Source organism: Protomyctophum bolini (assembly GCF_963924005.1).
Source record: "Protomyctophum bolini genome assembly, chromosome: 24".
In the NCBI taxonomy this organism is placed as follows: domain Eukaryota; kingdom Metazoa; phylum Chordata; class Actinopteri; order Myctophiformes; family Myctophidae; genus Protomyctophum; species Protomyctophum bolini.
Window position 1 is genome coordinate 15,886,934 of NC_137885.1, and position 21,844 is coordinate 15,908,777.

The following is a 21,844-nucleotide window of genomic DNA, read 5'->3' on the forward strand; positions in this document are numbered from 1 at the left end:
ATGTATCTATTTAGTTCCCTTTTCTCCCAAATGTAGTCGTTTGTTCCGCAGATAAATATTGTGTTAAATAACTGATGTACACAGTGTTTGCCTAATACACACGCACACACGCACGCACGCACACACACACACACACACACACACACACACACACACTGAAAAGGTGTTAAGAAGGCGTTTAAATGGAACCAAATGGACCCGCATTTGGTTCCATTTGTACACTCTCAGAGTTAAATAAACATTGATATTACAATAAATTGGGGGTCCCAGAGATTGAAATGCCATTAAATGGGGGTCAGCAGACTAATGCATGTCACACACACACACACACACACACACACACACACACACACACGCACGCACACAAACGCACAGTCAGGTCTGCTTCTCATCTGTTTTCCCATGCCTCATCCAACTAGAGTCGGCTCCCTTTGATCAGATATTCCCTCTCATCTCGTCGTAACGTAGCAATGGAGGGAGACGGACGAGCAGCGAGGACGCAGAGGAGGGGAGAATAGAGACAAAGACAGAGAGATTGATGGGAGGGCCCCGGGGGAGGGGCCCGTTGAATGAATTCCTCAGGGGGTGAAGGTGGAGATGTAACACTCCATATACCTCCACAGATCAAAGTTCTCGCGGCACGCGTCGACGCATGCCACGCAAACATTGTTGACATCTAATAGAGGGAGTGCACACACACCCACACAGACACGTGTCAAGTCAACGCTAACATCTGTTTACTTACACCTTGTAGCCAAACAGTGTTGATCTTTCGTCGACTAAAACTAAGACGAAAATTGTTCGTCGACTACCTTTTTCCACTGACTAAAACTACATGGAAACTAAATGGAAACTAAGCTACGACGACTAAAACTAAGACTAAATGTACTGACAATTTTGTCGACAAATAAAAACTACCGGTAGACTAAAATGTTAGGAAGAGATCCAGTATAAATCATTTTACACTTGGTTTGCATGCTGAAAATACGCAGCACAACGCGACGCGTTGTGAGCTTGTAGATCGTTGTAAAAACAGTCATTATGACGGCAAAATACATTTTGTTCCGACTAAATCAACTGTAAATTCAGTCGACGAATGCACACGCACGCACACAAACACACACACGCACTCTGTGGATCATGGTAGAGATGCTTCCCCTGTGTGTCTCTTCGTGGAAGCATGAAGGCTACTGTAGGTGAATTGATAGTGTTTCGCGTGTGTGTACTGTGTGTGTATGAGCGTGCGTGTGTACTGTGTGTATGAGCGTGCGTGTGTGCGTGTGTACTACTGTGTATGTATGAGCGTGCGTACGTGTGCCATTGTTGACTCGGGCCGTGCTCTTCGTAAGTCGCCCTGCCGAAGTACATAAATATGTCTCCAAATTGTAAGCATGATGCACGGTTTTTGTTGTGGTGTGGATCTCTTAATAATACAGTCGAGGGGCTTGTTGTGAGTTGTTGAGAGTGCATTTTCGTGCACATGCGTGTTTGCGTTTTGGCAGTTTGTGAAATTTAAATGTGAACAGAAAGTAGGCGGAGTTACGAGACAAACCGGTACTTACTGTATGTGCCATTATCATTCTCTTTGGGCAGCTAATGTCCAGGCTGACGTGTGTGTGTGTGTGTGTGCGTGTGCGTGTGCGTGTGTGTGCGTGTGCGTGTGCCATATTGTGTCTGACTCTGGATTGATTTGTTTATTTTTGGAAATGTGAAGTCAAGTATTGTCTTTTTATTTTGTCATTTTTAGAAACGTGTTTGCTTTGTTGTGTTTTCCCTTACATTTTGGACAAAATAATGAGGTCTCCACCCGACGGAGACGATAATAGAGACATGTGGAGAAGAGAATATGACAAGAAATGTAAATGATCGAGAGGCAGAGGGTTCCTGCTTACTGATGCCTGTGTCCCTATTTGTCAGCTCTGTAGCACTGGCCGGCAAACTGTGTTCTTCTGGATGGGACTAGTGAAGAAACACGGGGGAAGGTTGCCGTATATTAGATTAGTCGATGGGTGGCTCTTCCAAGACAGGTTTTGCACTCTCATTAGTGGAATAGTAAGAGAGTGGCGACACACTAGTTCCAAACATTGGAACTATCCCATTGAGATAGAAGGCGGGTGTAAGTGCCATTCAACGGAGCAATAGTAAGAGAGTGAGTGAGCATTCCCTTGCATTTCTGCGAGTATCTTGTCAAGATGCAAAGCATGTCTGGGGAGTTTAAAAGAAAACTCCACTTCTCATTTTATTAAAGTTTTGTTTATTAGAGTGACGTTTGCAGTAGCTTTATGTCATGACTCAGACTACCATCTGGGAACCCATTTGTCATAATAGGAAAAACAAATAAAACAATCTTTTCCTGTCAGCAGAATATGTCTTGGGGGGTGGGGGGGGTGGGGGGGAATTATAACTTTACCAGACATTATTCTTTGCGATCGTCATGCACTAGCAAAAAAGACAGCAGAAGTGCCACTTCTGCTGTCTTACCTACCTACTACCTTTATTTGTAGTTGTTATATTAGGGGAAATAGCCCAATAATGCACTTTTGCACAAAAATAACACATGGACCTCTTTTGGTGGGGAGGTAACGACTACAAATAAAGGTAAGAAAGCCTTCTAGCATGGAATTCTCCTGTAAGCTGTAGTCGCATGGCGGCCAGACTGGAGACTGAACTGCAGGCCGTTTTGGGGAAGAAAAAAACGCAGAGCGAGAGTGCGTTTATTTGTGGTCATTTAGTATCATCTTGCTGGACTTGAAGCTGAATTGATCCTTTTATGTTGTAATTCAATCTCTGAAAGTGTCAAATCACAACAACCTGTCTCAAGATGCTTTACATGGAGACCCTGAGCAAGCACGTTTCGCAACGGTTGGAAGAAACGTCAGGCAGGCCCAGGGCAGGCACCATGTTGGGCAGCCATCTACCTCGACCATGTCAGAGGCAGAGCGAGAGAGAGAGAGAGAGAGAGAGAGATAGTATAATCCGAGTGGAATAGTAAGAGAGTGGCGACACACTTTGATCTCGCCGCAAAGCGGGTGCCTACAGTATATGGGCTATAGTTCCAAACATTGGAACTATCCCATTGAGATAGAATGAGCACCTCCGCGTTCCATTGTTACAATGGGAGTCAACGCTCGTGTCGCCACGTACTCTCTTACTAGATTACTCCGAGTATAATGTAGTAGTTAGGGACCCGTTGTACTGACTTGAGTACACAACATTTGTACTTAAGAACAGATTCCACCTGGGGACCCGAGAGGTTGCACTCTTACTTCCGGATTAAAAAGGGCCGGTCAAGGCCCCGCGAAATGACCTCATTTTGTAGTTTTTTGCCTGGAAAGGTCTACTGAGGTGCCCGAAAACATGCCGGCACGAAAAGTGTTTTAACGTGATTGGTCTATCTGTCACTCAGGAGGAAGCGGACAAACCCAAGATCCTGTCCTCGCAGAGACTGTCTCCCAAATGGTGCTTCCTGGACTGTAAGTATAGAACCCTCTGACCGTCTCACACAACTCTCAGAACCTCACTGTAACTATAGAACCCTCTGACCGTCTCACACAACTCTCAGAACCTCACTGTAAGAATAGAACCCTCAAACCGTCTCACACAACTCTCAGAACCTCACTGTAAGTATATAGAACCCTCTGACCGTCTCACACAACTCTCAGAACCTCACTGTAAGAATAGAACCCTCTGAGCGTCTCACACAACTCTCAGAACCTCACTGTAAGAATAGAACCCTCAAACCGTCTCACACAACTCTCAGAACCTCACTGTAAGTATATAGAACCCTCTGACCGTCTCACACAACTCTCAGAACCTCACTGTAAGTATATAGAACCCTCTGACCGTCTCACACAACTCTCAGAACCTCACTGTAAGTATATAGAACCCTCTGACCGTCTCACACAACTCTCAGAACCTCACTGTAAGTATATAGAACCCTCTGACCGTCTCACACAACTCTCAGAACCTCACTGCGCCTGGTCGCTATTTACAATTTAAAAAATGTTTGGCATTTAGCAGACGCTCTTAATCCATTTTGGGCGGGAACCCTAAGCATTATGTTATGCTTTAGCTACAGTATTGCAAATTGCACTACATTTTCACGATTTTTCAAAAATAGCTACGAGCTTGTAGATCTGCTATTTTTGAAAAATTGTGAAAATGTAGTGCAAAGCTTTGAATATATTCGTTCAGAGCCAACGTTTTTAACTAAAATCTTTGCTTCTGGGGGAGGTCCCTTGAACAACATATTTTGAGATGGGGGTCGGAGGCCAAATACATATATTTTTTGAAATAGTTTGAGCACCACTGACATAGAAACATTTTTTCAGAAAACTTTAGATTTAGATTTTGTAGAATCGAGCTCAGGTCTAAATGGGTTAATTTACAGTGAGCAAGGACGATAAATACATCGAATGCATAGAAATCTGTAGTCCTCTAGGACTACAGATTGGTTCCTCATGAGGTCCGCCCATGGCTGTCATTCTAAACCTGCTGAAGCACTGCTGCTTCCCGTATGCTCTAGCTCGACGCTGCGACATACTGTACCAAAGCCTACACGGGTTGTGCAGTCGACGCTCTGCGATTGGCCAGTCGCTGTGATTGACAGCCTAAACCTAACCCTAAACCTTAACCTCAGTAAAACTATACCTAAACCTAACCTTAAGCTCAAGAAAACTATACCTAACCCTAACCTCAGTAAAACTATACCAGTATACCTAAACCTTAAGAAAACTACCGGTATACCTAAACCTAACCTTAACCTCAGTAAACTTAACTTGCCCGGGGGCGTGGTTATAAGCACAACCCGTGTAGGAATTACTATGTAGCCTCGACACCCAAGAGAGCTTGGGCTCTCCAATGCAGAGCCCAAGCTAGTCACTAAGAAGGAAAAGGATCCCTGTTCAAGCTGTCTATGATTCAAATGCAATTTCCATGTTCAATTTGGCCCAAATCCATTCCAGGGTCAGTGTAACCTGTCATTGTAGCCCACACACACACATACATACATGTCATTCTGTCCCTCTCCCTCCCACTCCCTCATTCTGTCACATCAAATTGTTCACCATGGGGTTTACTTCTCCACCTCTCATCGACAGAAACATTGTCATATTCCCCAAACTGCCCTTTTTTCTCCGTTACATACTGTATGTCTCTCTCTCTCTCTCTCTCTCTCTCTCTCTCTCTCTCTCTCTCTCTCTCTCTCTCTCTCTCTTCCCCTTGTGGTGCAAAGCTCCTACAAATTCATCTTTGTAGGACAGACAGACACGTCACACACATGCACTCATGCGTGTGAAAGTACACATCAAAATAGCTGATCTACAAGCTCACACTTGGCCACGTTGCACCGCACGGTGAGCTTGGGGATCTGCTATTAGGTAATTTGTTCTTTATTAAGCCCTAATAACTCTTGAGGCTTTGAGTCAACAGAATGCTTCCGTCTCTCTCTCCCCTCTCTCTCTCTCTCTCTCTCTCTCTCTCTCTCTCGAACCGCAGCTGGTGTCAAGGGGACGGTAAATTGAGTGGTGTCTTCCTTTAAAGTGTTGCTGTCTCCCTTGTTAAGGAGGAAATGATCTGTGACTGTCTTGTCTAATTGACTCGGGTCAAAGTGGGTGTGATCGCTCGCTAATGGGATTAGCCTGGAACCACTGTTGGCGTCTGGAGAGAATCAATGAAACCGCTGCTTCGGAGAGCGGCGGGCCGCTTCGCGTGCTCGCTCGCTTATTTCTCTGTCTCTCTCTCTCTCTCTCTCTGTCTTCTCTACCCTTTCAAGCTCACTCGTTCCTTTGTAGATGGCTGCATCTCTCTCTCTCTCTCACCTCACGCTGTCTCAGTGCAATTATATTCCGGTTGGCTCTCTCCACTTCTCGTTTGCTCGCTCTCCCCCCATGTCTTTCTCGCTCTGATGTACTTGTCCAATTAATTCTAATTTCTCCCTCTTAATTCAAATTCTCTCTCTCTCTCTCTCTCTCTCTCTCTCTCTGTTTCCCTCCACCAATCTCCTGTCAACCTCTCTCTCTCTCTCTCTCTCTCTCTCTTTCTCTCTCTCTCTCTTTCTCTCTCTCTCTCTCATGTTATACATTCATGCTCTTTCGCGTGTCTTCCCTGTTTGTATGCACAGTATAGTTCTGTGTACCGAGATCAGTGCGGTGCAGATGGTGCAGCCAGGCAGGCATACATACATACACGTGATGAGTGACAGTCTTATTGTGGCGGATCGGATATCTAATAAAGTTCCACTTTAATATAATTAATCACAATGAGTTGTGATTCTCTCTCTTTTGTTTTCTCTCGCTATATTTACCCATTTATCTCTCTCTCTCTCTCTCTGTTTCTCTCTGACACTGTCTGCCTCTGTTCCTGTCACACTCTCTCTCTCTCTCTCTCTCTCTCTCTCTCTCTCTCTCTCTCTCTCTCTCTCTCTGTGTCTCTCTCTCTCCCTATCTATCGCTCTCTCTCTCTCTCTCGCTCTCTCTCTCTCTCTCTCTCTCTCTCTCGCTCTCTCTCTCTCTCTCTCTCTCTCTCTCTCTCTCTCTCTCTCTCTCTCTCTGTCTCTTTGTCTCTCTCTGTCTCTCTCTAATTATTCAGAGCTGTTTTCATCTCGCCTCAGCCCTAGAGCTCTGCTCCGTTCCACCGGGGCTGTACTCAAACATACACGTTTTTTTGTGTATGTTTTCATGTGCACAATGTGTACATGAATGGCAGAGGGCCGAGAGAGAGAGAGAGAGAGAGAGAGAGACCGAGATAGAGGGAGAGAGAAAAGGGCTGTTTGGGGAATGTTCCTGCCAATGAGACGTTGTTGTTGTATCATCTTCTGATCCATGCACACACCACGTCTACATCGTATCGCTGGATCTGATGAACATGATCCTCCATTTATAGAACTAGAGCGGTGCCCGTTGGGCCAACTGGCCTACTTGGAACGATGCAAGTTGGAAATGCATGCCTCACCCAGATATTATGCGCTGGAGCCTCTATAGCGGTGCCCGTTGGGCACTGGCCTACTTGGAACGATGCAAGTTGCCTCACCCAGATATTATGTCCCTTTAATGGGCATTATGTGCCCTTTTATGGGCAGGCACCTCGACAGTGGGTGCAGGGCCAATAAGGCAATTATGGAAGGAGGTAGGGCCCGCACACCATTCTTTTGGTAAAGAATTACTTTATTGAAATCAACAACATCACGATCTTCGTCAGGTCATTCTCCCTTTCATGCCCATGCATGGAGTTCTGTGTCAGGCATGCCCAAATATGGAGTGTTGTGATGTCAGAACAGGCCAGCTCCATATATGGACCCTGGGGCAGGGGCCCTGTCCAGAGCCCTGTCCAGCTCCATATATGGACCCTGGGGCAGGGGTCCTGTCCAGAGCCCGGGCAGAGGCCTCTTTGGGGCGGTTCTGGACAACCGTGGGTCCGACCGACTCGACAGCGGGCACTGCACTCCCTGTGGGGGTGTGGAACGAGCGTGTCGAATTTCGCGTTTCTCGAGTTACGTGGATTACACACACACACACACACACACACACACACACACACACACACACAGAAATTCAGCATTTTTTCAATCAATTTTTTATCTGTTATTTGGATGACCCTACGGATCATAACATAACCTTGAACGATTGCTATTGCAACTTCTTTTGGGTCAAATCTTAGATTGACTACATGGCCTAAAAATTACACGGATGCCTTCTGGGTTTCGACGGCTTAAAACCCAAAATACGTGTAAAGCTGTCTTCTCTCTGTCACCGCAGCCTATGCTCGTTCATCATCATCAACGACAAACACCTGGTGCGTCCAACCGAGATTCGCGCGGCGCATTCCTGACGACCGCACACGCCCGCCCACTGCCTGGCCTCTTTTTATTCTTCTCCGCACACGGAGCAAATAATACAACCTGAGGACCATTCTAAAAAAGAAAATGGCTCTAACAGTTTTCTGATAAACCTACGTGTCTATGTCAGTGATGCTCAACCTTATTCATGTCAAGGACACCCCCCACCCATTATAACATAATGCTGAAAAAACACCAAAAGGGGTTCCCGTCCTGAATGGGCTAACTACAGTAACTACGATCTACAACCCTACAAAATATACTGTAGGGTTTAAGCCAGGGTTTGTAACTTCAGTAGGGTTTAAGCCAGGGTTTGTAACTTCAGTAGGGTTTAAGCCAGGGTTTGTAACTTCAGTAGGGTTTAAGCCAGGGTTTGTAACTTCAGTAGGGTTTAAGCCAGGGTTTGTAACTTCAGTAGGGTTTAAGCCAGGGTTTGTAACTTCAGTAGGGTTTAAGCCAGGGTTTGTAACTTCAGTAGGGTTTAAGCCAGGGTTTGTAACTTCAGTAGGGTTTAAGCCAGGGTTTGTAACTTCCGTAGGGTTTAAACTCCATTTTAATTCTTTAGATTTTATTAATTTAAAACGCAAAAAAAATTGGGAACCAGAATGATCTAGATTCTAGAAGATATTGCACTGTATTATGTATTTTTCTTATAATATCTCTCTCTCTCTCCAGCTACAACAGCGGATCGTTTCTACAGGATAGACCGTGCGCAGGTAAGAGTCTGTTTGGGTCTCAGAGGCGAATTACCACTGGCAATTCACCTTTAGCTAAGCCCCGCCCTCTCCCACTTTGACACTCCCACTTGGACACTTTCCAGCCGGGCTCATTCATTCCAATGAATAAATATAATTCATATAATGTAAATATCATGGATTTTACACATAGAATACTGGTTCATATTTGGATCCAGACCTTCAAAATCTCTTCCAAATCCGTAAACCAGGCCCTGCCATACAGTATATGCACTGGAAAAATATGTGCGTGACATTTATTTTTATAAAACAATGTTTTATCATATAGGAAAACTAAATGTGTGGAGAGGTTTGTCTAACCCATGTTATGCTTAGCTGCAATTGGACCATAGCAGTTTAAGGAGGGTCTTGGCTGTATAGGTCAATAGAGGGTATGCACGTGACATCATCATCAAACCCCGAAGTTATGCAGGAATGCCTACTGAGTGGCAAAAAGTACTTTCTGGCCTTGACAGCATTAAACAACATTAAACAATATTAAACTCGCTTTGCCACTCGATGTGCCATTCACTTTAAGCATGCGCATACCCTCTATAGTACTGTGTACCTGCTAACATTAAGGTCCTATACATATAATACATTTTCTATACCCCTGAGGGCTATTTGGTCATTTACAGCATCCAATATAATGGGGTAAAGGATAAGATTTAGCGGTGTGCTTAGTTCACACTGCCAGGTACACAAGATACAAAGAAGAGCAGAATATCCGTTGCTGTAAGATGCCTGTTGACAACACTTTGTCGTTTTGTAGCATTGAAGCTGAAGTTAAAGCCAGCTCAGCTTGGGAGTGTAGCTTTGTACATATTATATAGGCTTCGTAGCAGCTACAAATGTCTGGTGTGTAGGCGTTGTTGTATCTTCATGTCGCTGGCTGCCATTGAACATTCATGATAGGCTGCAGCTGTGTACCTGCCAGTGTGAACACGCCATTACGACGGCATCAAGGTCCGCCAGAACACATTTTAGTCAACTAAAACACCATCTGAGCCGTCAAAAGGCCACTCCAGCAATTAGTAATTGGGTGTGTGTGTGTGTGTGTGTGTGTGTGTGTGTGTGTGTGTGTGTGTGTGTGTGTGTGTGTGTGTGCGTGCGTGTGCGTATGCCTGTTCATCAGGAGCATCTGAACTACGTGTCGGAGATCTCCCAGGAGGAGCTCTTCATCCTGGACCCCGAGCTGGTCGTCATGGCCACCGTGGGCACCTCCCCCTCCACCATGCCCGACTTGGTTAACCCCGCCTCCAGCCAGGCGGAAAGCAGGTGGGTGTTTGAGCGGTGCAGCCACTCCAATGACCAGCAATGTCTGTCCCTATATCTATGTCTGTCTGTCTGTCTGTCTGTATGTTTAAGGTACCAACGGGTGACAAAGTGAGCACTGTTGAGCTTCACACTGTGCACAGGTGCATGATGGGAAGCTGAGTTTTAGTGTAACAGTAGAAAATGAGGAAGTGGACCCAGGCATGACACAAAGGCCCAATCCCAATTCGTTTTTTAACCCTACCCCTCAGCCCTTGCCCCTTCCCCTTGTCCCTACATAATGAGTGTCAAGGGGTAGGGAGATAAATCATCCCCCTAGGAATTGGAACGTCCCTAAATATTGAACGTCCCTTGTAGATATTGATATACAACCTGTTCTCAGAAAATAGCTCATCTGCAAGCTCACTACAGGCCAGTGGTCCCCAAACTTTGATGGCATTTCTGTCTCTAGGACCCCCAATTTATATTGTAATATGAATGTTAATTAACTCTGAGTGTACAAACTATCATTTAGCCCATAACCCACTTTGGAAACTACTTTCCATTTGATTTAAGCTGTAGAGATGGAACGTAAATATAACATTGCTGTGGTTATGATGAAATAAATATATTGTAGTTTTGTCTCATGTTGGTAGCCCACCATGCAGGCATGCAGAATGTAATTCAGCTAGATATAGCTCATTCTGACACCTGCTCAACAGTTGTACCTGATTCATTGATTATTGTATTAGCAGTTTGTATAGCATGGTAGAAAAAGGAAAAACAATTTACAGTATAGAAAGAAGGGCCTGTGGTCACTGGTCATTGTTTTTAATATCATTAAGAACAGAGTAATTTTCTATCAATGAAAATGCCATCGTGATTCATCTCCATCCAATGTACAGTCTGCACAGCAGCTTGCAATCTGTTTCCATAGCTGGTTTGCCTGGGGAAAAAAACAACAAGATTGCTAATTAGTTATGTAAGTTTTGCAACTTGTGGGGATTAGCTTAACATTGGTCATGATAAAACTATAGCTATCACTGCAGCGAGTAGCCAACGTTATGCAGCGACAGCGTTATGTAGGTACAGTAGGCTATTTCACGGCTTTTAAGAGCTCCAAAACTGCAGAATGTTGACATATCGTGGTCAGGGGGGTCGGACTGATGCCTGCTGATAAGCTAGCTTGCTTCCGAGTTGTATCACCGGGGCACCGGCGATAAATAAAAAATAATAAAGCGCCGATGCGGCGATGCGGCGCCAAATGAATGGGTAACGTTGTATGAATGCAACGCCGTAGGCTATCATATCGTTAGTTCACGTGAGGTAACGTTAACCTTTGCTAGAGATTGCGATATTTTTGGCAATGCAGATTGTTAATACATTCAAATAATATTGGTTATTATAATATTTTTTCATAATAAAGGACATAAAAGGCTTCTTACCTCGTCCGCCTTTCAGCCCTCAGTGATGTTGCTCCGTTTTAAGTCCCGTCGAGACATCCCTTCAAACGAAGGGGATTCTACCCCTCGCCCTCGGCCCTACCCCTAGCTCCACAGACAATTGAGATAACCCTTCCCCCTCACGTGAACGCGCATAAGCAAGGGCAAGGGCTAAGGGCCAGGACGAAGGGAGGAATTGGGATTGGGCCAAAGACAGAACCATCCAAACCCTAGATCCCTGGTCCCCAGTTAAATGATGGAGAGTTGGTAATGGTAACCAAATGGACCCTTATTTAGATCTTTAACTCTTGAGAGTGTTTCATTTGACTCACTCAAGAGTTAAATTATTGTCAAACACCTGCATTAGGCTACTTTTAAACAAGAAGTCTACACAATTAGAGCATGTCAAATCATTCTTATCAACATCTGCCTTATCTCTCCTAATGGTACCAACATCAATACAGCATGGAATTGTGGACCAAATGTTATCCAAACGACAACAAAAAATGTTTTGTCGTTTTGTGTCTGGAGGCTAAATGTCATCACATGGTGGGCCGTGGCTCAAATGCTGAATAAATAATGGGCCTTGATATGAAATTGGTTGAAGTACCACTGCCCTACTGTATATGCATCACCGTACAACAAACAGTGCAACGTAGCCAATCAATCTACGACTTCATAAAGCTTGCAGAATGCAGATCAATCTGCTATTTTCGCTAGTTTTGACACATTTGCCGAGAATAGCCAATCTAAGAGTATAAAGCTCAAGCGGTGTGTGAGCTTGTAGTTTGCCTATTTTCGGTGAAGAGATTTGGTGTAGGGACAAAACGAGTTTGGAGTGTTTAGGTTCAATGTCTGAAATACACATGGACATTGATGATTGTGCTGTCAAAGTCTGTATCTATGAAAGCTTTTATATGCAGCACAATTTTATACAATATAATGGGGGGGGGAGGGGGTCCCTGCTTCAACTCTCTCTCGGGTACTTGGTGAAAACCATTTGAAGACCCCTGCTGTTTCTCAACCAGTTGAAAGAGTCACTAAAGTACTAAAGTGGACAAAGCGTTTGCGTTACTTGTGACTTTTCATCTTGCTGCACACAACACTCTAAATGTACAGTATCCGTGAGTCGCCTCGTATAAGGTGCCCAACGAGGCCTGACAGCGCGCGACCTGGCTTTATGGTGTTATTAAATTGTGTTTTGTATGTTTGTTCTGTTTAATTATCCTTAGGAAAAGTCCCTCCCATGACCAGCCCACAGGTCAAGGCTTCGTGTTCCCCCTTCCCTCCCCTTCCTCGCCCCCATCTTCACCCACCGCTCCCAGGTACACGCACGTACGCACGCACGCATGCACACACGCACGCACGCATTATTACAAAACATTACAGTAACATGACACTTAACCCATTTTCGGGCGAGAACCCATTTTGGTGTTCTAAGCATTATGTTATACTTTTAGCTATTGGAAAATAGCAGATCTACAAGCTCATAGCGCGGGACAGAGTGCCGTGCTATGAGCTTGTAGGTCTGCTATTTTTGAAAATGAGGTGCAAATCTTTGAATATATATTCTTTCAGAGTGAATGTTTTTAACTCATATCTTTGCTTCTGGGAGGTTCCTGGAACAAGGTATTTTCAGACGGGGGTCGGCAGCCAAAAACATAATCTTGGGGGCCGTTGACGTGGAATAGCTTGAGGACCACTGACATAGAAACATGAGGTTTTTCAGAAAACTGTCAGGATTTAGAAGACATTTGTCCTCAGGTCTAAATGGGTTAAGTGTACAACATACACTTCAAAAGATAATTTTTAATACATTGTACTCATGTGCTAACTTGTCAATCGGGACATTCTGCTTAATGGGTACTTTAGGTACTTTAAGTATATTTGAATGTCTAATACTTTTGTACTTTTACTCAAGTAAATTCTGAATATCAGACATTTGCTTGTGTCAGAGTATTTTTACATTGTGGTATTGGCACTTTTTTACTTCAGTACAACATGTAAGTGCTTTTTCCATCACTGTATAACACAGAGACACGCGCACATACGTGCATGAGCCATGCGCAACCACAGAGTGACAAATACAATGTCACGTACCTTGACAGATTTATCATGACATGAAATAATTCTACGTTTCATTTAGTATGTTAATCTCTCACCGAAGCTAAGGCATTGCGTGCGCGTGTGTGTGTGTGTGTGTGTGTGTGTGTGTGAGAGACAGATAAAGCTAAGTGTAATAAATGTGTATATGTGAACGCATTCTGTGACGGTGTGTTTGTGCGTGCACGTGTGTTCAGCAGAATGGAACAGTCTTCAATTAGCTGTGTTTGGAGGTGTGTGTGTTGGTTTTGCTGTCGCACAAGGCTCCCCTTCTATATGTCGGTGTGGCAAAAACCAATCACTAAAACACACGTGTTGCGTGCGTGCTTTCATGTTCTCCTCCACCATTCAAACACAAGTTCCTACATTGAGAAAGGGAGATATATCTTTTTCTATCAGTGATTCTCAAACTTTTTTTAAATGGGCAATGGACCCCCCATTTGATACGTTTCTTATGTCCAGAACCCCCAATGTACACTCTCAAATCCTCAGTGTAAATGTAACTGTACATGGATCCAATTTGAGCACCCTATAGTTTAGTTTAGTTTATAGTATAGTTACATAAGAGTACGTTTGGTCCCCAGAAGGTCCCCAGACATAGAACCTAGAACCATGCATACGTTGGCTATCTATCATAAACCAACTGAAAAGGCTGCATGGCGTGAATCTACGCCATCGGCGCTTAACCGTTGGATTAGACTAGACGTGAATCTACATCAACGGCCGGTAAATGTGTCAATACTTCGTCTTGCATTCTACAAGCTCACAACACAACTAGCATGCTACGTGTGCTGCGACCTAGAGAGAATGCGGTGACTGTTAATACGTACATTTTGAAAGGAAAACGCGAATTGTTTTACGCCCACAATGGATTATCTTTTAAGGGGTGCTAGCCCCTCCTATGCACAGCTTTGTGTGTCTTTCTGTATGAGCGCGGAATGTGCTCAACTGATTGGCTGAGCACCGAATGTGACCTATGATGATAAGAGAACCAGACAGCTTTTGTTGTGTGTGCACAAACATTGTCCTAACATTCAATTCCCATTGACAATGAATGCACAATTTGACGAGTGCATGCCTTTTGTCCGAAGGGGCATAGGTCTGATCCATTGGTCCCATCGACTATACCTACCCCAAACCCTCACCCTAAGCATAACACACCTAAACCTAACCCTCACCCTAACCATAACACACCTAAACCTAACCCCAAACCCTCACCCTAACCATAACACACCTAAACCTAACCCCAAACCCTCACCCTAACATAACACACCTAAACCTAACCCCAAACCCTCACCCTAACCATAACACACCTAAACCTAACCCCAAACCCTCACCCTAACATAACACACCTAAACCTAACCCCAAACCCTCACCCTAACCATAACACACCTAAACCTAACCGAGTCGGACCAATGCTCCTTCGAACCAATGGTCCGTCGGACCAAAGTATGCCTCCCCAATTTTACATCCTAGTGTCTATTTTATGTCGTGATGATGTACAATGATGAGAGCCACGGGTGTGATATTATCTATCTATTTAATCGACTTTGATTTAGTTTCATATGATACAATTGCTCTACAAGATGGTCTTGCCCCTTAATTAGCCCATTTTGGGCGGGAACCCCATTTGGTGTTTTAATCATTATGTTATGCTTTAGCTGTTGAAAAATAGCAGATCTACAAGCTCATATGAACTTCTGTCTGCTTGTCTGCTATTTTCAAAAAATCGTGAAAATGTGGCGCAAATCTTTGAAATGTTCTTTCAGAGCGAACGTTTTTAACTCAAATCTTTGCTTCTCGGGGGGTCCCTGGAACAACATATTTTCAGATGGGGGTCGGCGGCCAAATACATTATAATTCTGGGGGTCATTGACATGAAATATTTTGCGCCACCGATACAGAAACATGGGTATTTCAGAAAACTCTGAGGATTTAGAAGACATTTTAAAGATTTCGATGTCAGGCCTAAATGGGTTAGGACACCCACTGTGTAATAAAAAAAAGAAACAAAGAAATACAGTAAAGACGTGTGGAGTTGATTGGTTGTCTGGTTAAACCCCTCTATACATCATAAACTGGACCGCTCTTTTCCCCCCCTTCTATACCAAATGCCTTTTCATCCCAACAGTCCTCGCCACCTGAAAGTAGGCCGTGATGCCTTCAACTGGCACCAAATGTCATTCCCCCGATCACCCGATCACCAAAACGATCTCCATGGGGTTCCGATTGCCGCTCAGGTCGATCATGGACTTGCTGCAGTCGGCCTCCAGGTCCAGCCTGACGTTGCGCTTGGCCCCGTTGCTGTGGTACTGCAGCACCAGCTTCATGCGCGGCTGCGGGCAGCGGATGTGGCTCTCCACAAACTGCTGCAGCGTGGTGCTCTTCAGCACCGTGAACCTCCGGGGCTCGCGCTGCGCCGCGTCCTCTCCCCGCTCGCTGTCCCTCTTCGTCGTCACCTTGACCACCATGTAGCGAAACAGCTCCTCTCTCCGCTGCGCCTCCGCCCTCCTCTCCTCCCGCGCGCACTCCGCCAGGTGCCGGGGCATGTCCGCGTCCGTCAGCGGCCGGAGCACCTCGTCCAGCTTGGACTCGCGGACGTACACCAGCATGTAGGCGCTCTTGGCCTCGTGCAGGCCGCCGTAGTTGTGCTCGATGGCATCCTCTTTGGCGCACCGAGACACGACGTCGTCGTCGAACTTGCACCATTTTCCGTCCGCTTTGGGGTCGACGTAGACGAAATAGTGCCCTCCTTGGTTGCCGCTGTGCACCAGCACCGCGTGCAGGACGTAGTCGGCCGGGTCCTCGGAGTCCGTCTTCTGGAGGAACTCGTCCAGGCACAGCCTCTCGGAGAACTCGAACCTGTCGTTGATCTTGACGTTTTGGTCCGTCTGTGGGTCGTACATGCTCCTCATCAGCGGCAGGTGCAGGACGGGAGGCAAGGTGAGGAACTTCACCCCCTTCTCTGCGTCCTGCAGGCCATGCTCTCCCGCGTCGTACTTGTTGTCTCCGTCCAACTGTTCCGTCGCTACGTAGTCTTTGAAGGACTCGATGGTGTTCCTCTTTCCTTTGATGCTGAGCTGGATGTCGTAGTAGTCCTCCGTGCGCTCTGACCTGTAGTCCACCTGCTTACACTGGATGTAGGACACCATCTCTCCTTTGAAGAGCTTGGGAATGGTCCCCTCCACGCAAGTGCCCTTCATCTTGCTCTCCATCTTGTTCATGAGCACTCTGCACAGCTCCTGGACGTCGTGTCCGTGCATGAAGCTGTCCAGCGTCTCCCACTCGAAGGCCTTGGTGAGCGTCTTCGTGCTGACGGGCTCGTCGCTGTGCTGCAGCTCGTAAAAGACCATCTGCAGGGCAAGGGGGATGCTCTTGGACGAGTCGTCGCCCTCCGTGGGCATCAGGTACACCGCCCGTCTGAGCTGATTGGTGAAGAAGAATGTCTCCAGGAGGCTGCTCATGTAGCAGGTCGCTCCTTCGTTCTCCATACCCACGTAGCCCGAGAGCTTCTTGGAGTCCCACCCCGCTCCGTGTGGGGCGTCCGCCTTGACGTGGACCTGAAAGGTGACTTTGTCGTCCTTGATGAAGCCCCTGTCCGGATTGAGCAGGTCTCTCCAGGGCATGAAGACATTGGAGCCACTGTTGGGGTGCTTGTGAAAGAACACGTGCCTGAATCTCCGAACGACGGACTTCTCGTCGTTTTTGTGGTTGACGATCGTCATCGTGGCCTGGGCTTGGCACGACCACGACGTGGATTGGGACTGGTCGATGTTGCACAGCAGATGGAAGGCGACGTCGGTGGCCTGGTCACTGTAGTGCGCGCAGTAGGGCGCCACGTGGATCCTCCAGGGAAGGTTCCTCACCATGACGATTGGGCTCCTCACGGGCGACTTGAGGCGGCTGACACCGTCCACCACGAACGTAAACACGGCCTCGGACTGCCATCTGGCGTCTTCTTCCGCGGCGTCCCGCGTCTCGTCGCGTGCGCCTTCCGTGGCCGCGTGGCCGTCGATCGGCGGGTCGGCTGGGAGTCTCGGGAGGCCGTCCGTGTCGTTCCGAGCCTCGGGTGCACCTAGCTGCTGCTGCTGGCTGTGATGATGATTGTTCATGTTGGCAGATGGCGAGGTTGTGGTGTGATTGTCCCCCTCCTCCTCCACCATATTGTCCGGGGTCGGTTCTTTGGGCTGATCCATAAGTGGGCTAAAGGCAACACGAGGGGGGCAGGCAGAGACGCAGTTATCCGACAGTACTTCAACAAAGGGGTGCCGGCGGAATGAGCTAAATCAAATCGGGACTTGACACAGAAACGTCTAAAACAAGTCACAAACACAAGCTGCGATTGGACAAACAAATACTTAGACTGGGCAGCCGAGCAATGATGTAGATACTAGAGACAATATGAAAAAATCTATTTGCCTGTGACTCCATATATACCAGGTATATGTGACGTGAATTTCATCATCGGATAATGTCATGACATCGCGTTAGGAAGTATGACGTAAGTGACGTAAAAATGGCTCCTTTCCCAGGGCCACTGACATCAGTGGTGTGTGTGTGTGTGTGTGTGTGTGTGTGTGTGTGTGTGTGTGTGTGTGTGTGTGTGTGTGTGTCATACGTCACTGATGTCATCCATAGTATGAGTGATATCAGAGGCTGGCAACATCAGGTCAAAGATCAGGATGGGAGCCATGTCGTTCTCAATGTGCAGTGGTGGAAAGTAACATTCTAAGTACATTTACTTAGGTACGGTAGTTAAGTACAATTTTGAGGTATTTATTGCGACTGAAGGTCACAGCTAACTATGAAACCTTGCGTTTTTGACACCTAACCCACTTTCCCCGTCACTCTGACACGTCACTCACCCCAGACAAGCCCCCAGGTTAATGTCTACTTGGGCATGTGCATTTACTCTGCATATACTATATATATATATATATATATTATTATTATTATTATTATTATTATTATTATTTTGGGCCGGAAACTTTTTTGGTGTTTTAAGCATTGTTATGCTTTAGCAATTGAAAAATAGCCGATCTACAAGCTCATTGCACGGTGCCGCGCTACGAGCTTGTAGGTCTGCTATTTCTGAAAAATCGTGAAAATGTGGTGCAAATGTGGAATATATATATTCTTTCAACTCAAATCTTTGCTTCTGGGGGGGGGGGGGGGGGTCACTGAAACAACATATTTTCAGATGGTAGTCGGCGGCCAATTACATATATTTTTGGGGGTCCTTGACATGAAAATGTTTGAGAACGACTGACATAGAAACATAGGGTTTTTCTGAAAACTGTCATGATTTAGAAGACATTTTGTAGAATCGTCCTCGGGTCTAAATGGGTTATATACTGTATGCATATAGTTTTATGCATGCACTGACTGGTGGTACAGTACTTGTGTGTGTGTGTGTGTGTGTGTGTGTGTGTGTGTGTGTGTGTGTGTGTGTGTGTTCTGCTACAGTGCAGCGAGTGGGCAGATTATGATGATGATGATGATGATGAGAGATGATGGAACAGATAGAAAAACGTGTCCTGATGAAGATTGCAGGTCTAAAGAGAATTGTGCTTTCCCTCGTTTAAACACTTGATCTTGTTTTTCTTTCTGAATTTGCCACAGGCTCTGTGCATAACTAAACGCATGTATTGCATAATATAATACAAATCCAATATTTATCCAGTACCCAGCTCCGTATTTTATTTATCCCATTTAGGCCTGACGTCGGGGGAAAAAAAAAATCTTCTAAATCCTGAGAGTTTTCTGAAATACCTACTGTATGTTTCTATATCAGTGGTGCTCAATATTTCATGTCAAGGACCCCAAAATGTATTTGGCCGCCGACCCCCATCTGAAAATATGTAGTTCCAGGGACCCCCAGAAGCAAAGATTTGAGTTAAAAACGTTCGTTCTGAAAGATCATAATATTCAAAGATTTGTGCCGCATTTTCACGATTTTTCAAAAATAGCAGACCTACAAGCTCGTAGCACGGCACTCGGTGCCGCGCTATGAGCATGTAGATCTGCTATTTTCTTTAAATAGCCAAAGCATAATAACATAATGCTTACAACATCAAAAAGTGTTCCCGCCTAAAATGGGTTAATTCATGTCTGTTGATCCCAGTTGGATTGGCTTACATCGAGGACCTCGTTAACATACACCGTTCAATTCCGCTCAGCGCTAATCCCATTTGTTTTTACCTATTTATCTTATTTCTTTTACATCGTACAGCGTGTTTTATCTTCCTCCCCCTCTCATCTGCAGTTCTTCTTTCTTCTTCTTCTTGTGCGAGTCAGATTTCTCCCATGGTGAACATTCTTGGTCAGTAATCAGATTCAGATTTGTCTCCCCGAGGGGAGTATGTCTTTATATAAGATTTATATAAGCTGGCTGGCTACTGTATATCACTCTACTCTATATCAACCCCAAGCAGGGTTTTAGTGATATATGGAGAGCACAGAAAGTACATCAACTGTACCGTATTGACCATGGAAAGACTTAATTATTTGTAGGATCAATATTGACAATAATATGGACCTCGTCCTCTGATTTCAACCCCTCCTATCTACAGTGGTGTAAATTAACTAAGTACTTTTACTTAAGTACTGTACTTAAGTACAATTTTGATGTATTTATACTTTACTTGAGTATTTCCAATTTCCAGTACTTGTACTTCTACTCTATCTCGGAGCCAAAATTTTTACTTTTACTTCACAACAATTATTTGAAAACTTGAGTTACTATAGTTACTTTGGAGACTTTCATTTTGATTAGAAAACATACATTAACCACTTCAACCCTATACATTTCGGCCATTTGAAAATAGTCGATCTACAAGCTCATTGAGAGCTTGTAGATCGGCTATTTTCAATAGATTTTCTACACTCCAGACTCCAGAGAAGAAGGGAAGATATAACCTCCAGGGAGTGTATTTGTATTTGTATATTAGACATACTAGTGTCATGTCCAGGGCGTGTACTTCATCAAGCTGCCTCACGCTACAGAAACAGGAGATAGGTCCTGCCCTGTGGGCCTCATGGCTCGGCAAGGCTACTTATTTATACTCCGCCCGGGGTTGCAAAGTTAATATGTGTCTTGAAAGCCTGAGGATTGAACCGGGGAAACATCTGTCTCCCACACAGCCTTTATAAGCCTATGGGATACTTAAGTAACTTAACCCATTTAGACCTTGAGGACGATTCTACAAAATGACAGTTTTCTGAAAAACCTCATGTTTCTGTCAGTCGGTCAAGGACCCCCAGAAATATATGTAATTGGCCCGCCGCCCAGAAGCAGTTCAAAACTTTCGCTCTGAAAGAATACATTCAAACATTTGGGCCAAATTTTCACGATCTTTCAAAAACAGCAGACCTACAAGCTCGTAGCGCGGCACTCGGTGCCGCGCTACGAGCTTGTAGATCTGCTATTTTTCAATAGCTTAAAACACCAAAAGGGGTTCCCGCCCAAAATGGGTTAAAGACATAAAACACATATATTATTCAAATGATGAAAAAAAAAGAAGGAAAAAACTCTTGAGACTGTTGGTTTTCTTCATGACAGATGTGTGGAAAAGGACGCCACATTCTCTTGGGTAGTGTGCAGCTCGGGCACAGCATATCCTACGTCTTATATCCAAATTTTAACTTTTTTGTGTTTATTTCGTAAATCAACGCCCTACTTGATCACACAAAAGTAGCAGTCGTGGACAGTGGTGGAATGTAACTACCGGTAAGTACTTTTACTTCAGTACTGTACTTAAGTACAATTTTGAGGTATCTGTACTTTACTTGAGTATTTCCAATTTCCAGTACTAGCCAACATTTGTACTTTTACTCCTCTACAATATTTGAAAACTTTAGTTACTAGTTACTTTGGAGATTTTAATTTTGATTAGAAAACATACAGTAACCACTTCAACCCTATATACATTTCGGCCATTTGAAAATAGACGATCTACAAGCTCACAATGCGTCGCAAGTTCGCAGCGCGACGCATTGTGAGCTTGTAGATCGGCTATATTTCAGTGCATGACTCGGCACGCAAAACAATTCCATATCGGGGATAATTGTCTCATGGTGCAGTCGATGGCTGTATTGTAATTGTTGTGTCGTAGGGCTGTGAATCTTATTCTGCTATCTCACGATTCGATAAAAACATATCTATAATGTTTTAATACATCCATCTCCGAGCTCATACCGCGGTATGAAGTGACTAGTGTTGTGGTAATAGTGTGCTGTGTGTATATGTTACTGTAATGGTACTATTGATACAGGAGAAAAAACATCAATGTTACAGTTCACAGTGGAAGAGACCGTGTGAGCTGTTATGACCACACACACACGCGCACACACACACACACACACACACACACACACACACACACACGCACACACCATAGACATGTATGTTGTACTGTACATCCAGCGGCTCATTAATGAGACGACACAAGGACTCTGAGTTCCTTTGGATGTGTGTC

General features: G+C 45.0%; 1 protein-coding gene across 4 annotated transcripts in view; it reads left to right on the top strand.

Annotated features, from left to right (window-relative positions):
- dgkza (diacylglycerol kinase, zeta a) overlaps positions 1-21,844 on the top strand; it is a 140,429-nt gene that overhangs the window by 92,235 nt on the left and 26,350 nt on the right. For all 4 annotated transcript variants that reach the window (XM_080758791.1, XM_080758792.1, XM_080758793.1 and 1 more), the window contains 4 exons: positions 3,407-3,473; positions 8,510-8,550; positions 9,704-9,846; positions 12,497-12,589. In XM_080758791.1, coding sequence (XP_080614917.1) covers positions 3,407-3,473; positions 8,510-8,550; positions 9,704-9,846; positions 12,497-12,589 — 344 coding nt within the window. The remainder of the gene's footprint in view (positions 1-3,406; positions 3,474-8,509; positions 8,551-9,703; positions 9,847-12,496; positions 12,590-21,844) is intronic.